Below are 23,593 nucleotides of genomic sequence, written 5' to 3'. Positions count from 1 at the left end.
ACAATCTAGTATATTCACTACTCCCTGTTTTCTTCCTCAAGGTCTAGGTCAGTTATTTTTTATAGAAGTCTGCCCAAATTTCACTGACTTGTGGTTTTCAGTTCTATGGGCAAGGCGCAATTGACTACTCACAAAGGAGATTTACTAATAAGGAAGGAATGCTCCTATGATAATTCATTAGTCATTTGATATAATTTAACACACCAACTCATGCCTGTAATCCCAGCACTTTGGGAGGTCAAGGTGGGAGGATCGCTTCAGACCAGGAGTTAAACACTAGCCTGGGCAACATAGTGAGACCCCATCTCTATAAAAACTTAAAAATATAATTTAATATATTAATATAAAATTCAGAAGTAAACAAATATTAGAAGCAAAACATAGCTACAGCATGAACTAATCATTTGAGAAATCAGACCAAAATTAATTCTTTTTTTTTCTTTTTAAGTCCAGGTCTTACTCTCTCACCCAGGCTGGAATGCAGTGACATGAACACAGCTCACCACAGCCTTGACCTCTTAGACTCAGGTGATCCTTCCGCCTCAGCCTCCTGAGTAGCTGGGATACAGGAGTGTACCACCATGCTTGGGTAATTTTTAATTTTTTGTAGAGACAAGGTCTACGTTGCCTGGGCTGGTCTTGAACTCCTGGGCTCAAGCAATCCACCCTCCTCAGCCTCCCAAAGTGCTGGGATTACAAGCGTGAGCCACCGTGCCTGGCCTCTTTTTACTCTAAAGTATATATAAGTGTTCTCTTTTAGTTCCCTGCCTGATGTCTCTCCAACTTTTTTATTTTTGAGAATAACAATTAGTCACAGCTCTTATAAATCCACTCTTCCCAAATCTGCCATCTTGGTAGTTGGTGCAGCGTAGATATATCTGTTGAAGAGAACAGTAGCGTAATGGTCTCTCAAATACTTAACAGCTGAACAAACTTTGACTTTCCTCTATGTAGACTGGTCCATTCCTTGTGGATTACATTCCTTTTATGAAAATTCACAGTGAAATGAAAAGCTCATGGACAGAGGGCTCAACTAAAGAGATGAACCACTCTCAGCCAGGGAGGGTCATTATTTGAGAATAACTTCCCCTGGTTAGATTTCTGCCCAGACCTTCTACTTCAAGACCAATCCTACTTGCACAACATATTCAGGATGTTTCAACACACAGAGATATAAATTATAGAGCTAACTAAGAGAAAATATCGAGGTTTCATTTACACTCAGTTTTAACTATGCAAAGACGATTTCAGTGACGAGACTGTTTTTAAAAAGTGACTGCTAATTCACTTTTCACAATAGCAAAATCATGGAATCAACCTAAATGCCCAACCACGACTGACTGGATAAAGAAAATGTGGGCTATATACCCCATGGAATACTATGCAGCCATAAAAAGAATGAAATCGTGTCCTTTACAGCAACATGGATGAAGCTGGGGATTGTCACCTAAGTAAACTGACTCAGAAACAGAAAACCAAACACCACCTGTTCTCACTCACATGTGGGCACCTAACTGGTCACAAAGATGGAAATAACAGACACTGGGGACACCCATAAGCCGGGAGGGGAAGGGGGATTAGGGTTCTGAAATTACCTATGGGGCACAACGTTCACTATCTGAGGAATGGGTCACCTGAGACCCAGCCCCCACCCCTACACAATATGTCCGTGTAACGTACATGCATGTGTATCCCCTGAATCTAAAATAACAGTGGGGAAGAAAAAGTAACTGCTAGTCAATGGCTGGTATCAGACACAAAGGCAAGTGATGCTGTCATTGCCCTAAAACCCCTATTTTTTTTTTTTTTGTAAGCTGTGTGTAAGATAGTAGCAGCAGCAGCAGTAACTAAACATTGATTATTCAGGACAATGTGTTAAGGGCTTTATTGGAGTTATTTTATTTCATTATTTTATCCATCCTGTGAAGTGGGTACTATTATTATTTCGACTTTGAGGAACCGAGGTTTCAAGATGTCAGGTCGTTTGCCTTGGGTTTGCTAGTGGAGGGAAGTGACTCACTCCTGGCCTGCCAGATGCCAGAGTCCAAATGTTTTGTTTTTGTTTTTTTGAGTTGGAGTCTCCCTCTGTACTCAAGGCTGGAGTGCAGTGGCATGCTCATGGCTACCACAACCTTGATCTGCTGGACTCAAGTGATCCTTCCACCACAGCCTTTCTAGTAGATGGAACCATAGGCGGGCACCTCAATGCCTGGCTAATTTTTTTTTTTTGGATTGATTGTAGAGATGAGGTTTTGCCAAGTTGCCCAGGCTGGTCTCTAGCCCCTGGACTCAGGCAATCCTCTCATCTCTGCCTCCCAAAGTACTGGGATGACAGGCATGAGCCACCGCACCCTCTGGGCCCAGTTCTTTTTTTTTTTTTGAGTCGGAGTCTCACTCTGTCGCCCAGACTGGAGTGCAGTGGCCGCTCCTGGCCACTGCAGCCTCAACCTGCTGGGCTCTGGCGATCCTTCCGCCTCAGCCTTCCGAGTAGCCGGAATTACAGGTATGTGCTACGACGCCCGGCTGATTTTTTGATTTATTGTAGAGATGAGGTCTCACCAAGTTGCCCAGGCGGGTCTCGAACCCACGGGCTCAGGCAATCCACTCACCTCAGCCTCCCAAAGGCGCGGGATTACAGGCTGAGCCACCGAGCCCGGCTGGGCCCAGTTCTTATAGGATCATCTTGTAAGCCCTTTCCAGCTCTTACAGGCTGAGTTCGTTCCCCCAGGATTTTTTTTAATGTCTCTCTAGCAGTGTACTATTATGTCATATGGAAAGTTGTTTATATTTTTTCCACTTTTACATTATGACAGCCTTCTCTCCTTCCTCCTGACCACAAATTTCATTCCACGCTCTGATCTAGGAAACTAAAGACTCAAAGACAAATGAATTATTACCCTGGAAAAGCTCTAAAATGACCAAGAAAGCACTGTATTTTCTTTTGTATCCTAAGCACCAAGCATGCCATCTAGTATTAAAGAAATTAATTGGTATCAAGTTCAAGACTACTCTTCCTGCAATAACATTTCCTTCCAGACTTTTTAAACATGTTTTTGTAGCTCACTTGCTACTGACCTTTCTTTTTTTTTTTTGAGTTGGGGTCTCACTCTGTTGCCCAGGCTGGAGTGCAGTGGCACGACCACAGCTTATAGAAACTTCAACCTCCTGGGTTCAGTCAATTTTTCGTCTCAGCCTCCCAAGTAGCTGGGACTATAGGCCTGTGCCACCAAGCCTGGCTAATTTTTTTATTTTTTTGTAAAGACTTGCTATATAGTCTTGCTATATTGCCTAGGCTGGTCTCGAACTCCTGGGTTAAAGCAATCCTTGGCCTCCCAAAGTGCTGGGATTTTAGGCATGAGGCTCGGTGCCTGGCCCCAACTTTCTTTTTGAATAAAATTACTCATTTATTCAGTTTTCAATATACTTATTTTTTATATTCTTTCTCACTGGATCCTTACAACAAATTTGTGAATTAGGCAGGGATTATTCCCATTTTGCAGATGAGAAAACTGTATCTCATATAAGTGCTTTTCTTGTGTCACATGAATAATATATGGTGGCGTTGGCTACTCACACTCATATAATCTGACCCCAAACCTGCTCTTTCTATGATGTTGCTCTTTTACTATTATTTTACCAAGTGCATATCTCCAGTTAGATGATAAACCCTCTGAAGAGAGGAACCTTGCCTTAGACATTCCTTCATTGCATATAGGGTGATACTTTACACACCGTTATGAAACAATTTACAATATACCAGGGTGGAAAACTACTTACATAAGATTCCTAGTAAATATTATTCTGGAAATTGAGACTCCGAAGATTCATTATTTTTTTTTCAGAGTTAAAGTTAGTTTTATTCAGAAGTCTTACTGAGGACTATGGACCATGGCCTACATATCGGGAGTAGCTCTTTAGAGAGGTTCTATTGGACTGGTTCTGCACAGTAGTTCAGTCACTGCTTATGTACAGGGGGTAAAGGTTCAGTATGTACAAAATCATATCAAACGTGCTCAGGTGAAACAAGCTAAATCTGTTAATAAAATCAAATTGCTAGCAAAATAATAATATTAACCAGCTTACTTCATTTTGTTTAAAACTTTCATCTTAGTGACCTGCCTGATCTAAAAATCAAAGCCTACGTGTGATGACAGTAACATTCCCATGACTACAGACCCCAGCTTTGTCTCCTTTGGGCAGGTCATGCTGACCGTTTCCTGCTGACTGTTCCAGAACTCCTTCACCATAAGTTCCATGTGGTTGTATGCTTTGTTAACTGAAATCAAATGTTATGCTTTGACATTTTCATATTTTGTCCTTATATTCTGTTAGTGACCTAACCAAGGTTACTCCATTGTGCAATGATTCTTCTTCCCTGTCTCTATGTAACTACCTTAAACTATATCTTAATGGCAGAACTCCAGGGGCTTTCTGGGCACTCGCTAGACCTAGGACATGAAATTAATCAAAGCTCCCTAACAATCGAAGTTCCCATTTTGGTTGCCAAGTTGTTAGTTAATAGTTGCTATGGTCACTAAGTTGCTACATAGCCAATATTTTTTTTACCTATATGCAAATTTTACCTATAAAAGCTTGCCACAAACTGCACCAATTTGTCAAAAGTTATTTTTTCTGGCGTTTGCATGCTCTTGATTCGCGTGTTGATAAAAATTAATTAAACTCAGCTTGCTGGCGTGACTTCTTCTTGCTTACTTGGTCATAACACAGGGTCACATTGAAGTTTGAGTTTAAGAGTACATTTGGTTGTAGAGTACAGAAGCATCATCACAAGCCCTATCAGACATCATCTTATGTGTAGGAAAAGGCAAGGACTAGGGTTATTTAACTTTTTTTTTTTTTAGTTGGAGTCTCACTCTGTTGCCCAAGCTGGAGTGCAGCGGCACAATCATGGCCACCCCAGCAACAACCTGCTGGACTCTGGCGATCCTTCCGCCTTAGCCCTCCAAGGAGCCGGAACTACAGGTGCACATTACCACACCCAGCTAGTTTTTGACTTATTGTAGAGACAAGGTCTCGCAAAGTTGCCGGGGCTGGTCTTGAACCTGTGGGCTCTGGCAATCCACTCACTTCAGGCTCCCAAAGTGCTGGGATGATAGGCTGAGCCACCGAGCCCAGCTGGGTTATTTAACTTCTAAGGAACATAGTAACTCAGGCGAGAGACATGGGGGGGGCCATGTTCTGTATCTGTTTTGTTTTCAAAGCATCCTTCCAGAGAGCTGTGTGTCATCACAGCGCTTCACAGGGGCTTTGTGAAATTATGCTCTTTTGCTAGTTTGCTGGGGCTGCCCTAAAATACCACATACTGGGCAGCTTTAATAACACACATTTATTGCCTCACAGTTTGGGAGGCTAAAAGTCCAAGGTCAAAGCGTCGGCAGGCTTGATTTCTTCTGAGGTTACTCTCCCTGGCTGGCAGATGGCCACCTTTTCTCTTGTGTCTTCACATGATCTCTCCATGATGTCACATCTCTGGTATATCTCTCGAGACACTGAAGATTTAAATTTTAGGACTCAGAAACGCATGACGGAGGCAAGGACGGCATAGTTCTTAAAGACAGGAGCCCTATACAGGTTTGAATCCTGGCTCTGCCCACGAATAACTGCGTGACTTTGGGCAAGTTACTTAACTGCTCTGTACCTTAATTTCTCCCTTGGTAAGATGAAAATAACGACAGTATTAACAGCAACACCTGCCTCATAGGGTTGCCATGAGGATTAAGTGAATTAACAGTTGTAAAACACTTAGAATGGTGTCTAGCACTTAGTACATCCTTCCCGTTGCTGTTGCTATACTTTTGTGGTTATAGAGAATTTCCTGGGGGCCTGCTGATGTCTGCAGTTCAACAAAGTCAAAAAGTATCCCCCAGGATTAGAAATGAGAATCCCAAAATGCTTGCTTTCAGGATCTCGGTTCCATTGTCTAATAGAATACACAAAATAGGCTGAGTAAAATGAGACCTTTGACAAAACTCCAACTCACTCTCCTGACATGGCCTGTGATTCTGATGTGACTAGACAAACAAACCTTTCGACATAGAGTCACCTTAGACTATTTGAGAACTTCCTAGGGCAGCCAAACCTGCAGAACAGCTGTCAGCGCGCCACCGAGGCCTAAACTCACTGATGTTATCAAACGCCTTGGTAAAGTCAACAGGTTAATTTTTCAAGGTGTTCCTGAATTTGTTCTGTGTCTGTTTTCCTACGTAGGTCACGCCCAGCAATGTACCTGTGGCTTCAAACCACCCATTCATTTCTTCTTTCAATTACTGAGTGCTTAGGCGGTGCCAGGCAGTGGGGACACGTAGGTGACAGGGACATAGTCCCTGCCTCAAGAAGCTCACTGTGGTCCAGGTGAAGAGCCCAGTGGGGTAAAGTGCCATGTTGGAGGTGTTTTCCTGGGGTTATAGGGCTGGCAGCATCACCTGACAGTAGGCCCAGCCAGAATTTGTTCAGAGATAAGGAGGAATCAAGTGGCCCAGGCATGCTGTTCAGTGTCCTAGAGTACACAGGAGACAATCCCACCACAGAGAAGTATTTAGCTCCAAACATCAACAATGCTGAGGTAGAGAGGAACTCTGGGGTCCTGATCTCTGAGTTTTTCTCTAGTTCTGAAAATTTATATGTTTTCGGAGATTCTTTGCTTCTTGTTTTTAAATATATATAAAGATGTGGGTATACTTCAGGGTTAGGTATACAAACGTGGATTATGCAGGTACCCTTGCCGATGAGGTATGCCCCTCCCTCCCCTAGCAGTTTCCCTCAACTACCAATCCCACCCCCAACCCCCGACAGTTTCCCACTACAGTCAATCCCTTTCTTACAGTATCATGATAATTGTTCAAGGTCCGCTTATGAGTGAGAACATGTGGTACTCTGTTCTTTGTTTCTGTGATAGATCGCGCAGTATGACCCTTTGCCTCTTTTTAAGGTGGCACAAATGTTTAATAGCAACTTCCTGCTTTTCTGAGTGGAAGTTCATCCAATCATGTAGGATGACCTCCCATAAAATGCCAGAATCCCGTTTATACCATTCCCGCCAGGATGCTGGCCACGTAATGGGAAGTTCATCACTTCAAATCTTGGCAAGAATCCCTGAGGCATCCATGGTCACCTTCCAGCTGTCTGTGGGGGTAAGGGGATAGGACTTCCCTGAATGAATAATAGAAATGGACATGTCATATGGAACTCTTGTTTTAGATAGGACTTCTGTATTTCTTCTCTCCTACTAGCTACTTTTGGAGGGTAACAGTCACTGGCTGGAGTTTCACGTGTTTTCCCAGCTTTCTTCCCTCTTAGACTGACATGCTCCAAGAAGTGAAGAGGTTAAATGCAAGTGGCAATCGGGAGTGTCAAAGAAAGATGTCTGCTAATCCTCAAATGGGATGTTCAAATCCTGAGAACTCCAAGTTGGCATTAGTGTTTTGTAACTTCCAGGCATCTGCATTTCTTTTGACATTTTTCGTCTGCTTCAGACTCTATGACTTTCTCTCTCTCTTTTTTTAAGTTGGAGTCTCACGCTGCTCACGACCACTGCAGTCTCAACCAGCTGGGCTCAGGCGATCCTGCCGCCTCTGCCTTCCAAGTAGCTGGAACTACAGGCACGTGCCACCATGCCTGGCTAATTTTTTGATTTGTTGTAGAGATGGGGTCTCACCAAGTTGCCCAGGCTGGTCTCAAACCCGTTGACTCAGACAATCCTTTCACCTCGGCCTCCCAAAGTGCTGGGATTATAGATGTGAGCCACCACGTCCGACCTCCCTATGGCTTTCAAATGGCAGAGGATGCTCTGTCTGAGCGCTACTCCCAGGAAACTTGACAGCACAGAAGCATCCGGGGACAGGGGTCTGACCTCAGAGGGCAAAGCTGGATGCAAAGGTCATGCCACTCCAGTCGGTGAAAGCAAAGTTGCTGCCGGGCATGACCCACCAGGATCCATAGGCCAACAGGACACCAGGGCCGAGGAGCCATAGGCATTCCTGACTTCTGGTTGGGAAGGCACAGAGACCCAGTTTTCTAGTCCTGACTCTACCATTTGCCTGTGTGTTCGTGCGCGTAATCTTGAAAGTCTCTAAGCCTCAGTTTCTTCATCTTTAAAATGGGAACAATAACAGCACCTACTTCATTGCTATTCTCTAGGGATTAAGTGAAATGATCTAGGCGAAGTGCCCGAGTCTCGCAGCAGTTGCTGGTGCTGGTGTCATGGTTGGGGCTGAAGCTCACATGTAGAGGAGCAAAATGGGGCTCAGTGTTATGATCCAGAAAGAAGCAGCAGCAGAAAGAACTTCTGCTTATATGTCCTCCTTGCTGGAATTCTACCCAGTACTTTTTATAAAGAGAGAGAGAGAGAGAGAGACAGCGAGAGCGAGAGAGAGAGGTAAGTGGTACCAGTACTAAGACCACAATAACTTGATAAAAGCCTCTACACTCCTCCTGATCTCTTAGGTCTCTCCCAAAACTCTACCTTCCTTTCATCTCCAAACCACATGAGTTATACAGGAAGACACCGACATGTAGAGATCAAAGGTTTTGCCACAAAAAAGCAGACACAGAACACTCAGAGCTTCCCAATCTCATAAGCACGTGAACACAGTGGTACACTGAAAGTGAAGCCTTTGAGGGAAAGTCACACGGAGTCCATCCCACATGAGCTTATTATAGCCTCCCACCTATCCGTGGTTTCTGAATACAAACGGTGGTCACGCTCAGAAATGGTCCAGTCTAGACCCACCCTGGCTGGAAAAAGTGGCTGTGGCTGCCTCCAGCCCCATCCTCTGCCCAACCTTTCAGGGCTGTGTGGGAGTGACATGTGGTAAAATATCAGCGGTGACAACGATGGTGTGAGTGGAACCCACCCCTTCTTGGTAGGGCATTCCAGCACAAGAGCCAAGCGGCGATAACTAGGATCAGGGAACTTTGAAGTCTTGAAGAGAAGTCTCCACTTCTAAGGTCAATTTATAACTAAGTCTATTTAAATAGGTGGCCAAAACTTGGGATGACACAAATTCTGAATTTCTTAGGTACCCTTTAGTTCTTTGGCTACTTACCACTGTCGTTTCCCTCACAGACACAGGATGTCCTGTATGGCCGTCACATCTGTGGAAAGAATTTAGAATGATTCCTTTGGAGAAGAGCCTTACTTTTACCAGGAGGAAAACTGACAGCATATTGGCCATTACATTTCTTTATCTTGAGAAGATATTTTCTAGAAAGATATTTTTTGATCAGTGCATGGTTGAAAAACATTTCAGAAACCTGTTCCTATGACTGTTTTGACTGGATGTTTGACATCTTTATCACTCAGGTAGCTGAGACAAACATTACATCACAGTGGATCTGTATTTGAGCATAACACGACAGCGTGATAAAATACTGCAGTTAAGTTTGTTGAGTGTTTATTTGTGTCAGGCACTGTACTCACGATCTCTGGGCATGTGAATTCATTTCCATATATCATTATGTGTCAATTCATTTAGATACATCACTTTCATGAGGTGCATATTATGGCTACGCCCATTTTACAGATGAGAAGATGAGTGACAGATATGTGAGAATACACTGCCCAAGGTGCAGTTAGGGGCCAAGCTAGGATCAGGCACAGGCTGTCAGAAATCCTTCTTTCCAAGTATGACACACCGGCTCTTCTTCCAAGTGGGAAACAGATTTTCTGTTTCTGTGCATTTTCATTTTAAACAGCAATGAGGTCAGGACCCGACTTAATAATCCATAAAATAATTTTTTAAAAAAACAAACAAAAAAAATTGCTTTAGGATGTTTATTTTTATAAAGATGCTTGACTTACTAGGAAATCATTTTGGCAGCGGACAAGTATGCTGCCCTCAAATCCAGTGAAAAGGTGAAAAATTTACAAGACCCAGACCCAAAATTGAGATACATTTTGATCTTTTCAATCTATAATCTTATGCCAAGAGTGCTCTGCCTGAACTCTGGTTCAAGATTTAATAGACCCTAGTGACTCAGAGCTCTGCATGAAACCATGAAAGAACAGCAACGGGGATCAAGAGTTAAAGGAATTGAGACTCCAAGTCAGACAGGTCAAAGGTGGCGAGAGGCAGGTGTTCTTCATGCAAACTCCCAGCTGCTTCATGGTTCACGAAAGTGGAGCATAAAACCTGGGAGGCTAAATAATTTTACATTCTTAAGATAGCCGTATGTGTTTATAAGTTTAACTCAGATTTTAAACAGAAACTGAAATTAATACCATGAATTTTTAAGTGCAACTCTCATAATAATATCTAGAAGTTAAATACTGCTTTTATTTTATTTTATTATTTACTTTTTTTTTTTTCCTGAGTCAGGATCTCACCCTGTTGCCCAGGTTGGAGTGCAGTGGCATGCTCACAGCCATGGCAGCCTCAACCTGCTGGGCTCAAGTGACCCTTCCGCCTCAGCATTTCAAGTAGCTGGAACTATAGGCACGTGCCACCACAGCCAGCTAATTTACTTTATTTTTTTTTATTTATTGTAGAGACAAGGTCTCATCATGCTGTCCAGGCTGGTCTCAAACACCTAGGCTCAGGCAATCCTCTCACCTCAGCCTCCCAAAGGGCTAGAATTACAGGCAAAAGCCTTCACGCCAGGTTAAATACTGCTTTTATTTTTATTCTTCCTTCCCATCCACACTTATTGAGCCTGCATTTCTCCTACTCCCTATGTACTATTTTGAGCCTTTTGGAGGAATTGAATATGACTGAGATAGAGACCCTATTCTCTGAGAGCTTTTAACAAAAGAAAAGATTAGATGCGTAAAATGCCAAAGACAAGCCGAGACTTGCTAAGGACAAGAAAGAGCTATAAGTAGGATGTGTGGGGGATGCAGAGGGACCAGGGGACGAACAGGCAAGGCGACAGGGAGAGATGGTGGTGAACTGTATGAGAAGCTAAAATCTAGCATGAGCAAAGGCTTGGAGATGGAAGTATGTGAAGGAGGCTGGCAACTGGCCAGTAACACAGTATGCCTGAGCCAAGACCACATGCCAGATGGTGAAGATTCTTTCCAGAACCCTGCTGGGCTGCAGGTACACCCCCACAGCCCAACACTGTCACCAGTTTACCAGGTGCCCCCCATCTGACATGCAGTGAGGGCAGCAGGGAGAGGTTTCTGGCAACGGCAGGTGAGTGGAGGGTGAGGTTAACAGGCCCAAGGATACCTGGACGGGGTCCCACCGAGCATGCGGGCATGCCGGGCACTGGAGATGCATGCTCGCCTGAGGTGCATGGCCATGTGTGCCCCTGCAGGCCTAGATGGGAGGCCACAGGACTCAGTAGTGCTTTGGAGGCCTGGCGTGTCTGCATCTGCATCCAGGCCCTCCCACCAGTTATGTTTCTGATGGGAATCGCTTCCATTCGCAGAATGAATAAAAGCAACAGGGGTATCATGAAAGCCGTGCTGGTAAAAGCCCTCTGGACTCGGGCCTTTCAAGGGATGCAAAGACCCCTCATCTGCGTTTGTTCACAAGCCCTACTAATGCCACATCTTGGAGAGCTCTCACAGGCACCCCACGTCTCCAGCTACAATCATTCGGCCTGATAGTAAACTTTCACAACCTCTCTTCCTCCCCATCCTTCACACCATCAACAGAAAGATGTGTCAGAAATGCAAATCTTGCCGGGCTCGGTGGCTCAGCCTGCAATCCCGTGCCTTTGGGAGGCTGAGGTGAGTGGATTGCCTGAGCCCGCCCCTGGGTTCGAGACCCACCTGGGTAGCGAAACCTCATCTCTACAATAAATAATAAAAAAAAAAAAATCAGCCGGGCATGGTAGCGTGTGTCTGTAATTCCGGCTACCCGGAAGGCTGAGGCGGAAGGATCGCCGGAGCCCAGCAGGTCGAGGCTGCGGTGGCTGGGAGCGGCCACTGCACTCCAGTCTGGGCGACAGAGTGAGACTCCAGCTCAAAAAAAAAAAAAAGAAACGCAAATCTGATCTCATCATCCCCTGCCTAAGAATCTTACGAGGTGTTATTCAACACCTTAACAATGACACAAGGCTTTTCTTGTGTCTGGTGACTCTCTCCCTCCACCCAGATAGCCTGTCACCCTTCAAGCCTCATCTACCTGTGCTCCAATTCCCCATAGGCACCTGGATTCTACACTTCACTCCAAATTAAGTCTAATGAATTACAATTAAATCATACTAATTAATAGGAATTAATTCCAACTCCATTAAATATTCTTTTTTGTTTCCGTACCTTTGTGGATACCATTCAGAAATTCTTATTTAACAGAGTAAGATGGCATTCAAGAATATTCTTTTCTAACCAGAACCCTGGGTGATTCCCCCCAGGTGTTGGTGGAGACACTTGATCCACTGAGCTCTACCTGGATGGCCACAGGTCATGCAGACCTCACCTGTCCACCAGGGACTCTGCATCTTCCTTCCCATCCACCATCCTACCCAATCAATCAACAGATTCTGTTGATGCTAACTCAGAAATCCCTCTTGAAACCATCCACATTTCTACGTCTCTCTGCTTTTACCCTGATCAAGACCTCCATCATCATTGCTTTTTATTATTGCAACAGACCCTTGACTGTCCTTCTGTCTCCAGGATCTGACCCAATTCAATCCATTCTCCATACCTTAGCCAGAGTGGTCAGTACAATTCATGCCACTTCTCTGGGGAATTCTTTTGCTCTCAGGAGAAAGTTGAAATTCTTTTTCTTTTCTTGGAGTCAGGGTCTCACTCTGACACCCAGGCTGGAGTGCAGCAGCACGATCATGGTTCACTGCAGTCTCAACCTCCTGGGTTCAGGTGATCCTTCCGCCTCAGCCTCCTGAGTAGCTGGGACTACAGGTGTACACCACCACGCCTGGCTAATTTTTTTTGTTTTGTAGAGACGAGATCTCGCTATGTTGCCTGGGCTGGTCTCAAACTCCTGGGCTCAAGTGATCCCACCTCAGCCTCTGAAAGTGCTGGAATTGCAGGTGTGAGCCACCAGGCTTGGCCAAATTGAAATACTTTTCTGGGCCGGGCTCAGTGGCTCAGCCTGTAATCCCAGCACTTTGGGAGGCCGAGGAAAGTGGATTGCCTCAGTCTGTGTGTTTGAGACCATCCTGGACAACTTGGCAAGACCTTATCTCTACAAGAAACCAAAAATTAGCCGGGTGTGGTAGAATGTGCCTGTAGTTCCAGCTACTTGGAAGGCCGAGGCGGAAGGATTGCTGGAGCCCAGCAGGTTGACGGTAGGGTGGCCATGAATGTGCCACTACACTCCAGCCTGGACGATGGAGTGAGACTCCAACTCAAAAAAAAAAAAAAAAAGAAATTCTTTTCTGCATTCCTAAGGCCCTGGATAACCGGGTCCTGGCACACCTTCCAGCTGCATCACTCCCCTTCCTATGCCTGAATCTGACAGGGAATCTGATAGACTTCTGCACCTAGGCAGATATTGTCCCTTTGCCCCAAACACTTTTCGACCACCTCCTAGCCTGGATGACGGTCTCATCCTTGAGGAATCACTACAAATGCCCTTTTCTTCAGGAGACCCACCCTGACCTAAGATATACACCCCATACACGCCCCCACAGTGCAGGGCTCTTCCCCACCTCAGCATTCTTTGTCTGTTTCTCTATGTCCTTTCTGTTGTCACACTAAAGTCTGAGAAGGTGAGGCCAGTGCTGCATATAGTATTCTTCAAGCAGTTTTTGTTGAATAAATGAATGAATGCATTCATTCTTTCCCTCACTCCATCTGCTCTTCCCTTCTGCTTATGTTCTTCATGATCATCTAGTTTTGCAAGTGGAGTGGAAAGCTCGTCTCTCTTCCTCCTCCACTGTCCTCACCGGCCACATCCAATGATGAGGTTCTCATGATTCCACATTCTGAATCTTGCACAAATCTGCCCATGCACAGCCTCTGTCATGGCCTCTACGTCAGCTTAGGCCACCACTGTCCCCACAGTCTCTCACCTGGTCTCTCTGACTCTGATTTTGCCTCCCTGAATCTATTCTTTGTGCTACAGCCAGAGGGCAGCTTCTTTGCATTGACGTGATGGGCACTTCCTCGCGGTGGTCTGTCGTGCGTGCCGGAGGATATTCGCAGCAGCCCGGGCCTCCTTCCACTCGATGCCAACTGCACCCTCCCCCTTTCAGTTGTGGGAACCACAGAGGTTTTCAAACATGGCCAAATACCCTTTAGGTGACAAAGTCACCCTGGGTTGAAAGTCATTGAGCTCAAGTGATCTTTAGAAAGTGAGGGTCTAATTGTGTCACTTCTCTGTTTAAAAACCATCCATGGGAAAGATATATACACACGCACATACACGCACACGGAAATATACACAAGTGTTAGTCCAGACAGTGGGTCGTGGGTGATTTTATGTTGTGTATAGATAATAAGGAGAAGAGGGGTATTATTTTAGAAGTGGCCAACGGCTTCCCATGGCCTACAAGATGAAGTCCAAGCTCCCCAGTCTTGCACTGCACAGACAAGGGCCCTGTGTCATGATCTCTGCCAGCCTCTCCTGCCCATCTCTCATCAGTCTGCACCTTATTCTGGGTCACTGACCCTCAGTGACCTAGATGAATTCCCACTTTCTTCAGTCTCTTCACCTTGGTGTGTGTCATTCCTATGCCAGGTACAGCCTCTGGACTCTTAATTGCCTGCCCCAGTACGATTTTCCTTCAAAAACAGGCCCTCCTCTTCCAGGAAGGCCTCTGGATCCTTTGGCCTGTGTTAAGTGCTTCTCTCCTGAGTGTTCTGCTGACAGGAATACCGTGCAGCCCCATGGCCCTTACCACATTGCACTGCAATCATCAGTGTGTCCACTGTTACCCAGGTGGCAGCGAGGCCATGTAATAGCCCCGTGTAAATCCTCAAGCCCTTTCCTGTCCTTTGATGGAAATGGCCATCATTCAGGTACAAATCCACGATGGTCGGGATGCGCATGGCACGTCCTAGAGTTTTTTTTGTTTTGTTTTTTTTTGAGTTGGAGTCTCACTCCATTGCCCAGGCTGGAGTGCAGTGGCATACTCATGGCCACCCCCGCCTCGACCTGCTGGGCTCCGGCGATCCTCCCACCTCAGCCTTTCAAGTAGCTGGAACTACAGGCGCGTGCTACCACGCCCGGCTAATTTTTTGATTTATTATAGAGACGAGGTCTCACCAAGTTGCCCAGGCGGGTCTCGAACGTGCAGGCTCAGGCAATCTACTCGCCTCAGCCTCCCAAAGTGCTGGAATGACAGGCTGAGCCACCAAGCCCAGCCAGATCAGGATTCTGATAAAAGCTTAACAAATCAAAGAGAAGTCATCCCCTTGGCTATTATCACCCTGGCCAGGAATCCTGGCAGCCCTTACCAGGAAGGGAATACGTGAAATGGCAGTGTTTCCCAAACCCGAATGAGCATTCAGATGTTCCAGAGAAGCATGCATGCATGCATAAACAAACAAACACATCAATAAACACTTACAGCTCCTTGTGCCCGACTTCAGACTTTCTGAACCAGACATACGAGGTTGAGGCCTGTTGATTGGGTCATTATTTAAAAATTGCTGATGACACAGTCGTTGTGATCAACCAGATCAGCTGGGAACCACTGGTCACTCAGGACAAAACTCAAAGCCATGCCCACGCACATCGCTTCTTTCTCCTCCTGCTTGCCACCACAACCCTGCTGTTATCTGTGGACACCCCACCTGGGCTCACAGAAACCGCATTTCCAAAGAAGGATCCCGCTCACTCTGACTTCTCCCTTAGTCTAGATGCCTCAGAGTCCTGTGTCTTCCAACTCAGGCACAGGCACTCAAGGAGGAAAGAGAAAGAGTTCGCAGCAGGACATTTGGAGGGAGAGAGGGAGAGAAGAGGGGAGAGACAGAGACAGAGTGGGACAGACGATCCGGGGAAAAAAGAAATGATCTGTCTTCTAAATTTTCCAAAGTAGGGCCGGATGTGGTGGCACCCACCTGTAATCCCAGCACTTTGGGAGACCGAGACGTGAGGATTGCTTGAGTCCAGGAGTTCAAGACCAGCCTGGGCAAAGCAGCGAGACCTCGTCTCTAAAAAAATACATTAAAAATAAAAAAATAAAAGTTCCAAAAGAGTATTTGCCCTTTCTGCTTATGTAACCCGGAGGTTGCAGCTGGACCGTCTAAGCTGTGTATGCCCTGAGGATCAGGCAAATTTGGGCATGTCTGAGAGCAGCCAGGTAGCTCCACCAAAGCTCTTTGCATCTGAAAAGGCAACATACATCGCCTGTTCATGGTGGGGTGGGTGTCCTTGGAGTCATCTGGGATCTAGAACAAGAAAGACACCACCGCCGAATCTGCTTGGAAGCTGAGAAGACTGCACTTACAAGCTCCTGACATATGCTGTTGGACATTTACTGAGCTCTGTGGAAGCAATCTGTGAAATGACAGACTTGCCAAAATTCTGTGGTGGGCTGAGTACCCTAAGTCACATGCTCTAGACACCCTGGTACAAGACCCATGAAAACAAGACTCACAGAAAACGCTGGGGGAAAGCTACGTGCAATAGATGTACATTTTTCTTGAATCCATTGGCTAAGAATACATACACTGCCAGGCGCGGTGGCTCACGCCTGTAATCCCAGCACTAAGGGAGGTGGAGGTGAGAGGATTGCCTGAGCCCAGGCATTCAAGACCAGCCTGGGCAACATGACAAGACCTCGTTTCTACAATAAAATAAAAAAATTAGCTAGGCATGGGGGTGCATCCTTGTGGCTCCAGCTACTTGGAAGGCTGAGGCGGAAGGATCACCTGAGCCCAGAAGGTGCCACTGCCTTTCAGCTTGAGCAACAGAGTGAATCTCCGACCCAAGAAAAAAAAAATAATAAATAAAACCCACATTAACACACAAATGGAAAATATGTTTTTCTTTTATCCTGGGGTTGGGGTGGGGTCAATCCTTCACAAACAGGATTAAGATCATAATGGAATAATTTGGGAAGTATGTAAGTTTAGAAAGAGAGACAAATCATATTTGAAGGAGAAATAATAAATCTTTTTGTCTCTTCATACATTCATGAAGTCTATATTCCCATGGCTTCTTACCCACTGATATTAAGACACCAAAGCTTCAATATACCATGTACTTTCATTGGCTGGACCTTAAAGTGAACGAGTATATCTGGTGAAATGATGAAGTCTATCTTCTTTGGGGGGGCGGGGAGTGTTAGTCATTACCCAGGGTCATTTCTCAGTTAAAACCAAAGCTTACAAGAAAAAAGAAATTTTTCTGATAAACAAGTATTTTAGGGCTGAACAGAAGAAGGCTGTCTGTTGCCTTCTGCTGGTTGTTTTTCTCTGACTTGCAAAAGATCCCTGAACTGCTTTACTGACTTGTTCTCCAGGGCACCGAGTGTGACAAGCCCTCAATGGCTTCAGCAAGTAGCAACCTGACGGCTGTCCTTGTGCAGGATGCTGACGGTGCTTCCTGGGCACTTTGTCGGTCCCGCCCGGTGTGCTCTTAGGCAAGGAGGAGCTCCTGAGTCAGAGTCCGTATTCTGAAGGCTGGCTGTATTTTGGAAGATCACAACTTCCAGGGAAAGTCAGGTTCTACATGAGAGGAAAGAGCCCTCAGAATGTGCAATATGCCATTTATACCCCTTGCCTCTCTACAATACTCCTCTGAAAAAAAATTGGCCAGGCATGGTGGCTCATGCCAGTAATTCCAGCACTTTGGGAGGCTGAGGTGGAGGATCATGAACCCAAGTTTGAGGCTGCAGTGATCATGTCACTGCAGTCTAGTGTGGGTGACAGAGCAAGATTCTGTCTCTAAAAAGAAAAAAAGAGAGAGAAAAACATCCTTCCCATGTTTAGGATGATATATCTAAATATTTAGGTCACATTCACATTAAAAAAAAAGTGACATGCTTTTACATTTTATCTGCTGAAACCTTTCAGGAGTAACAGATAGTATCTTTGTTATATTCCGCAACAGCCGCATTCATAAACATTGATCAGTATCCGTGATAATGTTAAAATACATGTCGAATATCCCCACTTATGTTTTGAAAGTATTTAAAGACGTATTTAAGATGACAAATTCTGAAAACTGCTAACCATACACACAGACACGTAAATGATGAAATGTGTTTCCTTTCTGCATGTGGCATTTATGTTTCAATCTGTCAGATGAAGAGACAGCTACAAGTCATTTTGGCATCTAAGAAAGACATTGCTAAACAGGATTTTGCACGAGTTTCCTTTTTTTTTTCAACTTGGTCTCTAATCAAAATATGTGCTACCCAGAATGAAGAGTACAGACCTTTTATCTTCTTTGATCCACATTTATTGTCACCCGCAATAAGAGCTTGGAAGTAACTTGCCCATAAAATTAACAGGCTCCTCCACATTTCCCAGTTGACTAATGTCAGACTGTTCAGCTACACGATACTCTGCCATAAAGAGAATCACCTAACATACCAATTACATCACAAATCCTAGCTACACCACACACTGGAAATAGGTCTTTTCTCCTTAAAAGAAATACTTCCTGCGCAGGAAATATTCCTGCATTTTAATCCCCCAGAGGAAAGGATCACCCACACCTTAAACGTTTTTTACAAAGAAAACCGACTCACCTATTCGAAGAGGATTTCCTTGTGAGTGACTTTGGTAGAGACAGTCACACAGATCTACATTTTGTCCGGCTCTTACTTCATCAGACAAAACCAGCCTCAGGGGAAAGCTGGAAACATAAAGAACCTTCCATCCACCCTGGACGGAGGACGGTGCCTGGCGGCCCAGGGGCCTCATCCCACGCCCTGCCAGCCGCTTGCTGTCGCCCGCTTTTCAGCGACAGTGACCTCCAACACCTTTTATTTCGCGCTGCAACACACTCCAGATGGTTTGACGGCACACGGGATGCATCACGTGCCAAGCCAACACCTTAGAGGGTGGGAAGCTTTGCAACCAGGAAGACGTGCCGAAAATTTCAGCCATCAGCTCAGCGGAGCTTAAGCATAGCCTTGCCTGTTTTTCACAACACAATCCAGAAGCATAATGAGTCAAGGGAGCTGATTTATATACAGTCCTAAACCGGAACCATCTGGAACTGTTGGCTCCACGGCTCCAAAAGCTTCTCTTCCTTCACCTGATACTTAAATCCTGGGCAACCACAGGGGAACAGCTGCCCTCAATATTTCTACTAAGAGTGATACGTTGTTTCCTGTTTTAGAATTGTCTGTTTCTCTTCTCTCTTTGCTCATCTCTTATTTACTCTTGTCTAGTCTTTATACCCCAACTCTCCTTAAGACTAGGACACACACTCGCCAGTGAAGAGCAGTGTTGATTTAAATAATATCTTCCTGGTCAAGGTAGACCAGCTTCTGGGAGCCGGAGAAAATCTGTCAATAACTATTTCCTGCATTTAGCACATCTTTCACCAAATGCACCACCAGGGCCCTCTAGGATTGGTTAGAAGACAGATTTCAGGTGAGCCAAGTTTCCTGGGTTCACAAGCACTCTGTCACCATGGGAGCAAAGTCCTGTTTCCTTTGTTGCCTTTGAATGGAAATTCTAAGAACAGACTGGAAACATTCTGAACACAAAACAGCCTGCTGGCCTCCGATATCTGATACCTGAGTTTAACTCACCCTTTCCGTCCCAGCGGCTGAAGCTTGAAAGTCTCCTTTGCAGATTTTCTGAATGAGAACAGGGAAGCAAATGACGATCTGAAGCTCAGCCGGGAAAGAACAGATGTTGGTTGTTTTTGACCAGCTAAATTTTTAGATCTTGACGTTTGTAATTCTATTGGATCTAAAAAAAATGTAAAAAATCTGCATCATTAAAATATTTGCAAGTCAGGATTCTTAAAAGAATAGAGCCGTTGCTCCTGTTTTCCTTTCTTGCTCTGTGCAGTCTAGGAATGGAGTAGGCATCCTCCCATGAAGACTCCAGGAATTGAGGGCAGTCAGAGAGGCTGCCCAGGATCTTGTACCTCTAATGGTTCTGCTGAGTGGAGAAAATGTTCCCGAATAGCAGGGGTCTTTCAATCTGTACTGTGGGTCAGAGTTCTGTGTAGTGTTCCTCTCCTCATGGCAGTTGTGATCATCGTTTCAACGTGGCTGTCCCCAACCCGAGCTAGGGAGTCAGGGACCCCATCCAATTCTCCAGTTGCCTAACCACTCTGTCCTCCAGAAATTGTTATCTTATTCTCTTAAAGCCATGGCGATAGGTATAGACTTTGTAAGTTTTTACACCAAAGAAAGTAAAGGAAAATATAATTAAGTCATTTAGATTTTTCCCTATTGTTTTTAAAAGTCTATCTGTGTATGTATGTATTTGCTACATACACGGTTTATATGTGTTTGCGTGGAACATGTATAGTTATGATGAGCATCCCAAGTCAAACACCAAATCCCAAATACACCCAAATCCAAACCTTTCTGAGTACCAGTATGACACTTGAAGGAACTGCTTGTTGGAGTATTTTAGGTTTTCAGATTTGGAATGCTCAACTGGTAAGTATATATAATACAAATACTCTGAAATGCTTCAGGTCCCAAGCATTTCAGATAAGGGATACTCAACCTGTATACATATGTATAATATATATACTGGAGGTGCCAAAAATGTATTTTTGAGAGATGTTGTCTATGCATTGCTTTTCGAAGTTGAATTGAATGACGGTAGCCACTTGTAGTATGACACTTGCTCAAAAGATGGCATTCAATGGGCCAGGCTCAGTGGCTCAGCCTGTAATTCCAGCACTTTGGGAGGCCAAGGTAAGTGGATTTCCTAAGCCCATGGGTTCGAGGCCTGCCTGGGCAAGTTGGTGAGACCTCATCTCTACAATAAATAAATAACTAGCCGGGTGTGGTGGCGTGCGCCTGTAGTTCCAGCTACTTGGAAGGCTGAGGCAGAAGGATCGCCGGAGCCCAGCAGGTGGAGGCTGCAGTGGCCGGGAGCGGCCACTGCACTCCAGTCTGAGTGACAGAGTGAGACTCCAATTCAAAAAAAGAAAAAGACGGCATTAAATGAATGCTGGTGTCACCACGCGACAGGCAGGGCAGTCAAAGAAAATGGCGGAAGCACGGTTGTCATTCAAGGAGCACAAGACCATTTTGAAGTATTCGATATTTGGAAGTACGACAACAATGGAGGTGTGAGCATGCAACAGAACCTCTAACATGCCTAACAACTGCAAGCATCCATAATGAGTTTGAGACGCAGGGTGCTGTGTGTGACGTGCACAAGGGAAGATCCGGGAGGCCTCGCACAGTGACAAGTCCTGCAGTTCCTCGCCGTCATCAGAAGTGTCTGGGCGCTGATGGGAACCACTTTGAGTACCTCTTGTAATTGCAGGAGTCAAGAGTGACTTGTATCCATCTTTTATTACTGGTATATATTGAGTTTTATAATTTTAATAGTTTTTTCCTTTCTTAAAATGTGTATACAATTTTTGGCACCCTCTTTATAGAAGACATATAGTTTTATATGTGAGTATTAAAAATTCAAAGGCAACATCAGCATATACAAAATCTCCATTCCTTTGGACATGCTGACTTTATAAATATTAGAAGAATTCAGGATAAGAGAAAAGTCACTGCAGTATACATGGAGTTGATCTAAAATCTGTGAGTCTTTTTAGATAGATTTGTTTATTATGAGAGTTGCAAGGTATTATCAATATGTTTAGAAATAGGTACATATTTCATAATGTCACTAATGTTAATAACATATGCAAAAGCAGTCAATGTGACTGTATCAGTAAAGACATACTTTATACTATTCTAGTATTGTATAATTTCAAGTGCATGGTGTTATTCTCATTCATAATAGTGTGAAAGCAGGTTTTAGTATCCTCATTTATACATTTTTTTAAAAAAGTAATTGTTTGGTGAGGCTACGTACATGCTGGTAGTCACATGGTTAAATGTCCCTAGAAGGTGTTTATTGGACTCATGTACAGAGTTTATTTGATTTGATTTTATTTTTTTGAGTTAGAGTCTCATTCTGTCGCCCAGACTGGAGTGCAGTGGCTGCTCCCAGCCACCGCAGCCTTGACCTGCTGGGCTCCGGTGATCCTTCCACCTCAGCCTTCCGAGTAGCCGGAATTATAGGCATGCACTACCACACCCGGCTGATTTTTTGATTTATTGTAGAGATGAGGTCTCGCTGCCCAGGCAGGTCTCGAACCCGCGGGCTCAGGCAATCCACTCACCTCAGCCTCCCAAAGGCGTGGGATGACAGACTGAGCCACCGAGCCCAGCCAGAGTTTATTTTTATCTTTATTATTTTTGGAGTCTCACTCTGTTGCCCAGGCTGGAGTACAGTGGCACGCTCGTGGCCACCACAGCCTCGATCTGCTGGGCTCAGGCGATCCTTCCGCCTCAGCCTTCCAAGTAGCTGGAACTACAGGCACACGCCACCACGTTGGGCTGATTTTTTGATTTATTGTAGAGATGAGATCTTGCCAAGTTGCCCGGGCTGGTCTCAGACCCGTGGGCATAGGCAATCCTCTTGTCTTAGCCTCCCAAAGTGCTGGGATTATAGGTGTGAGCGGCACCACCCGGCTAGAGTTTGCCAAAGTACCAGAAGGGAAGCCCCCGCTTCCCTGTCCCTTCTCCCGCCTCCTGCAATTCTCCCCTCCCGCACCCCTCCTCTCTGCTTCCTTCTTCTTCCTCATCCCATTTATTGAAATACTTACTGTGTTCCATTTTAATACTCAGCAGACACCATCTTACTGAATTCTCACAATCACCCTATGAGGTAGGTATTGTACCCATTTAAGGATGAGAAGATTGAGGTTTATAGAAAGTAAGTCACTTGAACAGACCCATATGGATAGAGACAGAGTGAAGATTGGAATCCAGGCCTTTTTTGACATCGTAGTGGTGTTCCTAACCACCATGTCATGTTGTCGTCTTTATTGTATACTTTTTAAACAGTAAGATTTCTGTTCATTCTTTTTATTGTATGTTGTTTTAGAAAACTTTTGGGCCTCACGATTTTAAAACAGTTCTAACATGAATTGGTAAAGTTGGAGATCCACTGAGCCATCACCTACAATACTATGCCACAAAAAAAAAGAAAAAATACATGAACTCTAACATATTTTTCTTACCATTTTTTGCCATCTCCTTCCTTAGCCTGTATGTAAGTGGTTGTTTTAACATTTGGCTAACGTCTGTTTCGTTGCAAAACTTTTTCCTTTGAATCTCTTCAAACCATTCCCCCGTCACTCCTTGAAGCCATCTGATATCCCTCTTTGTCTTCTGAAGTTTGCTGAAATAAAATAAAAATATCAACACACTCTTTAAATTCGCATCTAGTGTAAATTCACGTGAAGGGCTAAACTTTGCTATGGAATGGAGAAGCAGCGAAAATGGTTAAGTCTAGGCAAAAACCGGTTCCAGTCAGAATTTTCTTTTCATCACTGTGTACATCTTTCAGGTGTATTCTTCTAAGTATGATGACAAGCTCAACGTTTTTGCCAGTAAAAATAATCACCAAGTCGATGACGACAACCTGGATTGAGCAATGTGTTAAAACCTGACCTAATAATGCACTTGAAGGACAGATGTTCTAATGACATGCAGAAACTGGCCTTTCCTCGTACTGATTACTCGTTCATTCATTTGTTAATCCATT

The 23,593-nt window shown here is 44.7% G+C and overlaps 1 protein-coding gene across 1 annotated transcript in view; it reads right to left on the bottom strand.

Moving 5' to 3' along the window:
* Window positions 1–23,593, bottom strand: part of EXPH5 (exophilin 5) — a 64,836-nt gene that overhangs the window by 12,202 nt on the left and 29,041 nt on the right. Inside the window, exons 2-4 of the mRNA XM_008054855.2 lie at window positions 23,067–23,227; window positions 19,594–19,756; window positions 9,066–9,114 (exon numbers count right to left, since the gene is read on the bottom strand). Of these exons, the coding sequence (XP_008053046.2) occupies window positions 9,066–9,114; window positions 19,594–19,756; window positions 23,067–23,118 (264 nt within the window). The 5' untranslated portion in view covers window positions 23,119–23,227. The remainder of the gene's footprint in view (window positions 1–9,065; window positions 9,115–19,593; window positions 19,757–23,066; window positions 23,228–23,593) is intronic.

Source organism: Carlito syrichta, unplaced genomic scaffold (assembly GCF_000164805.1).
Source record: "Carlito syrichta isolate Samal-C Ts95f unplaced genomic scaffold, Tarsius_syrichta-2.0.1 Scaffold301555, whole genome shotgun sequence".
In the NCBI taxonomy this organism is placed as follows: Eukaryota; Metazoa; Chordata; class Mammalia; order Primates; family Tarsiidae; genus Carlito; species Carlito syrichta.
This window is presented reverse-complemented; position numbering and strand designations above follow the sequence as displayed.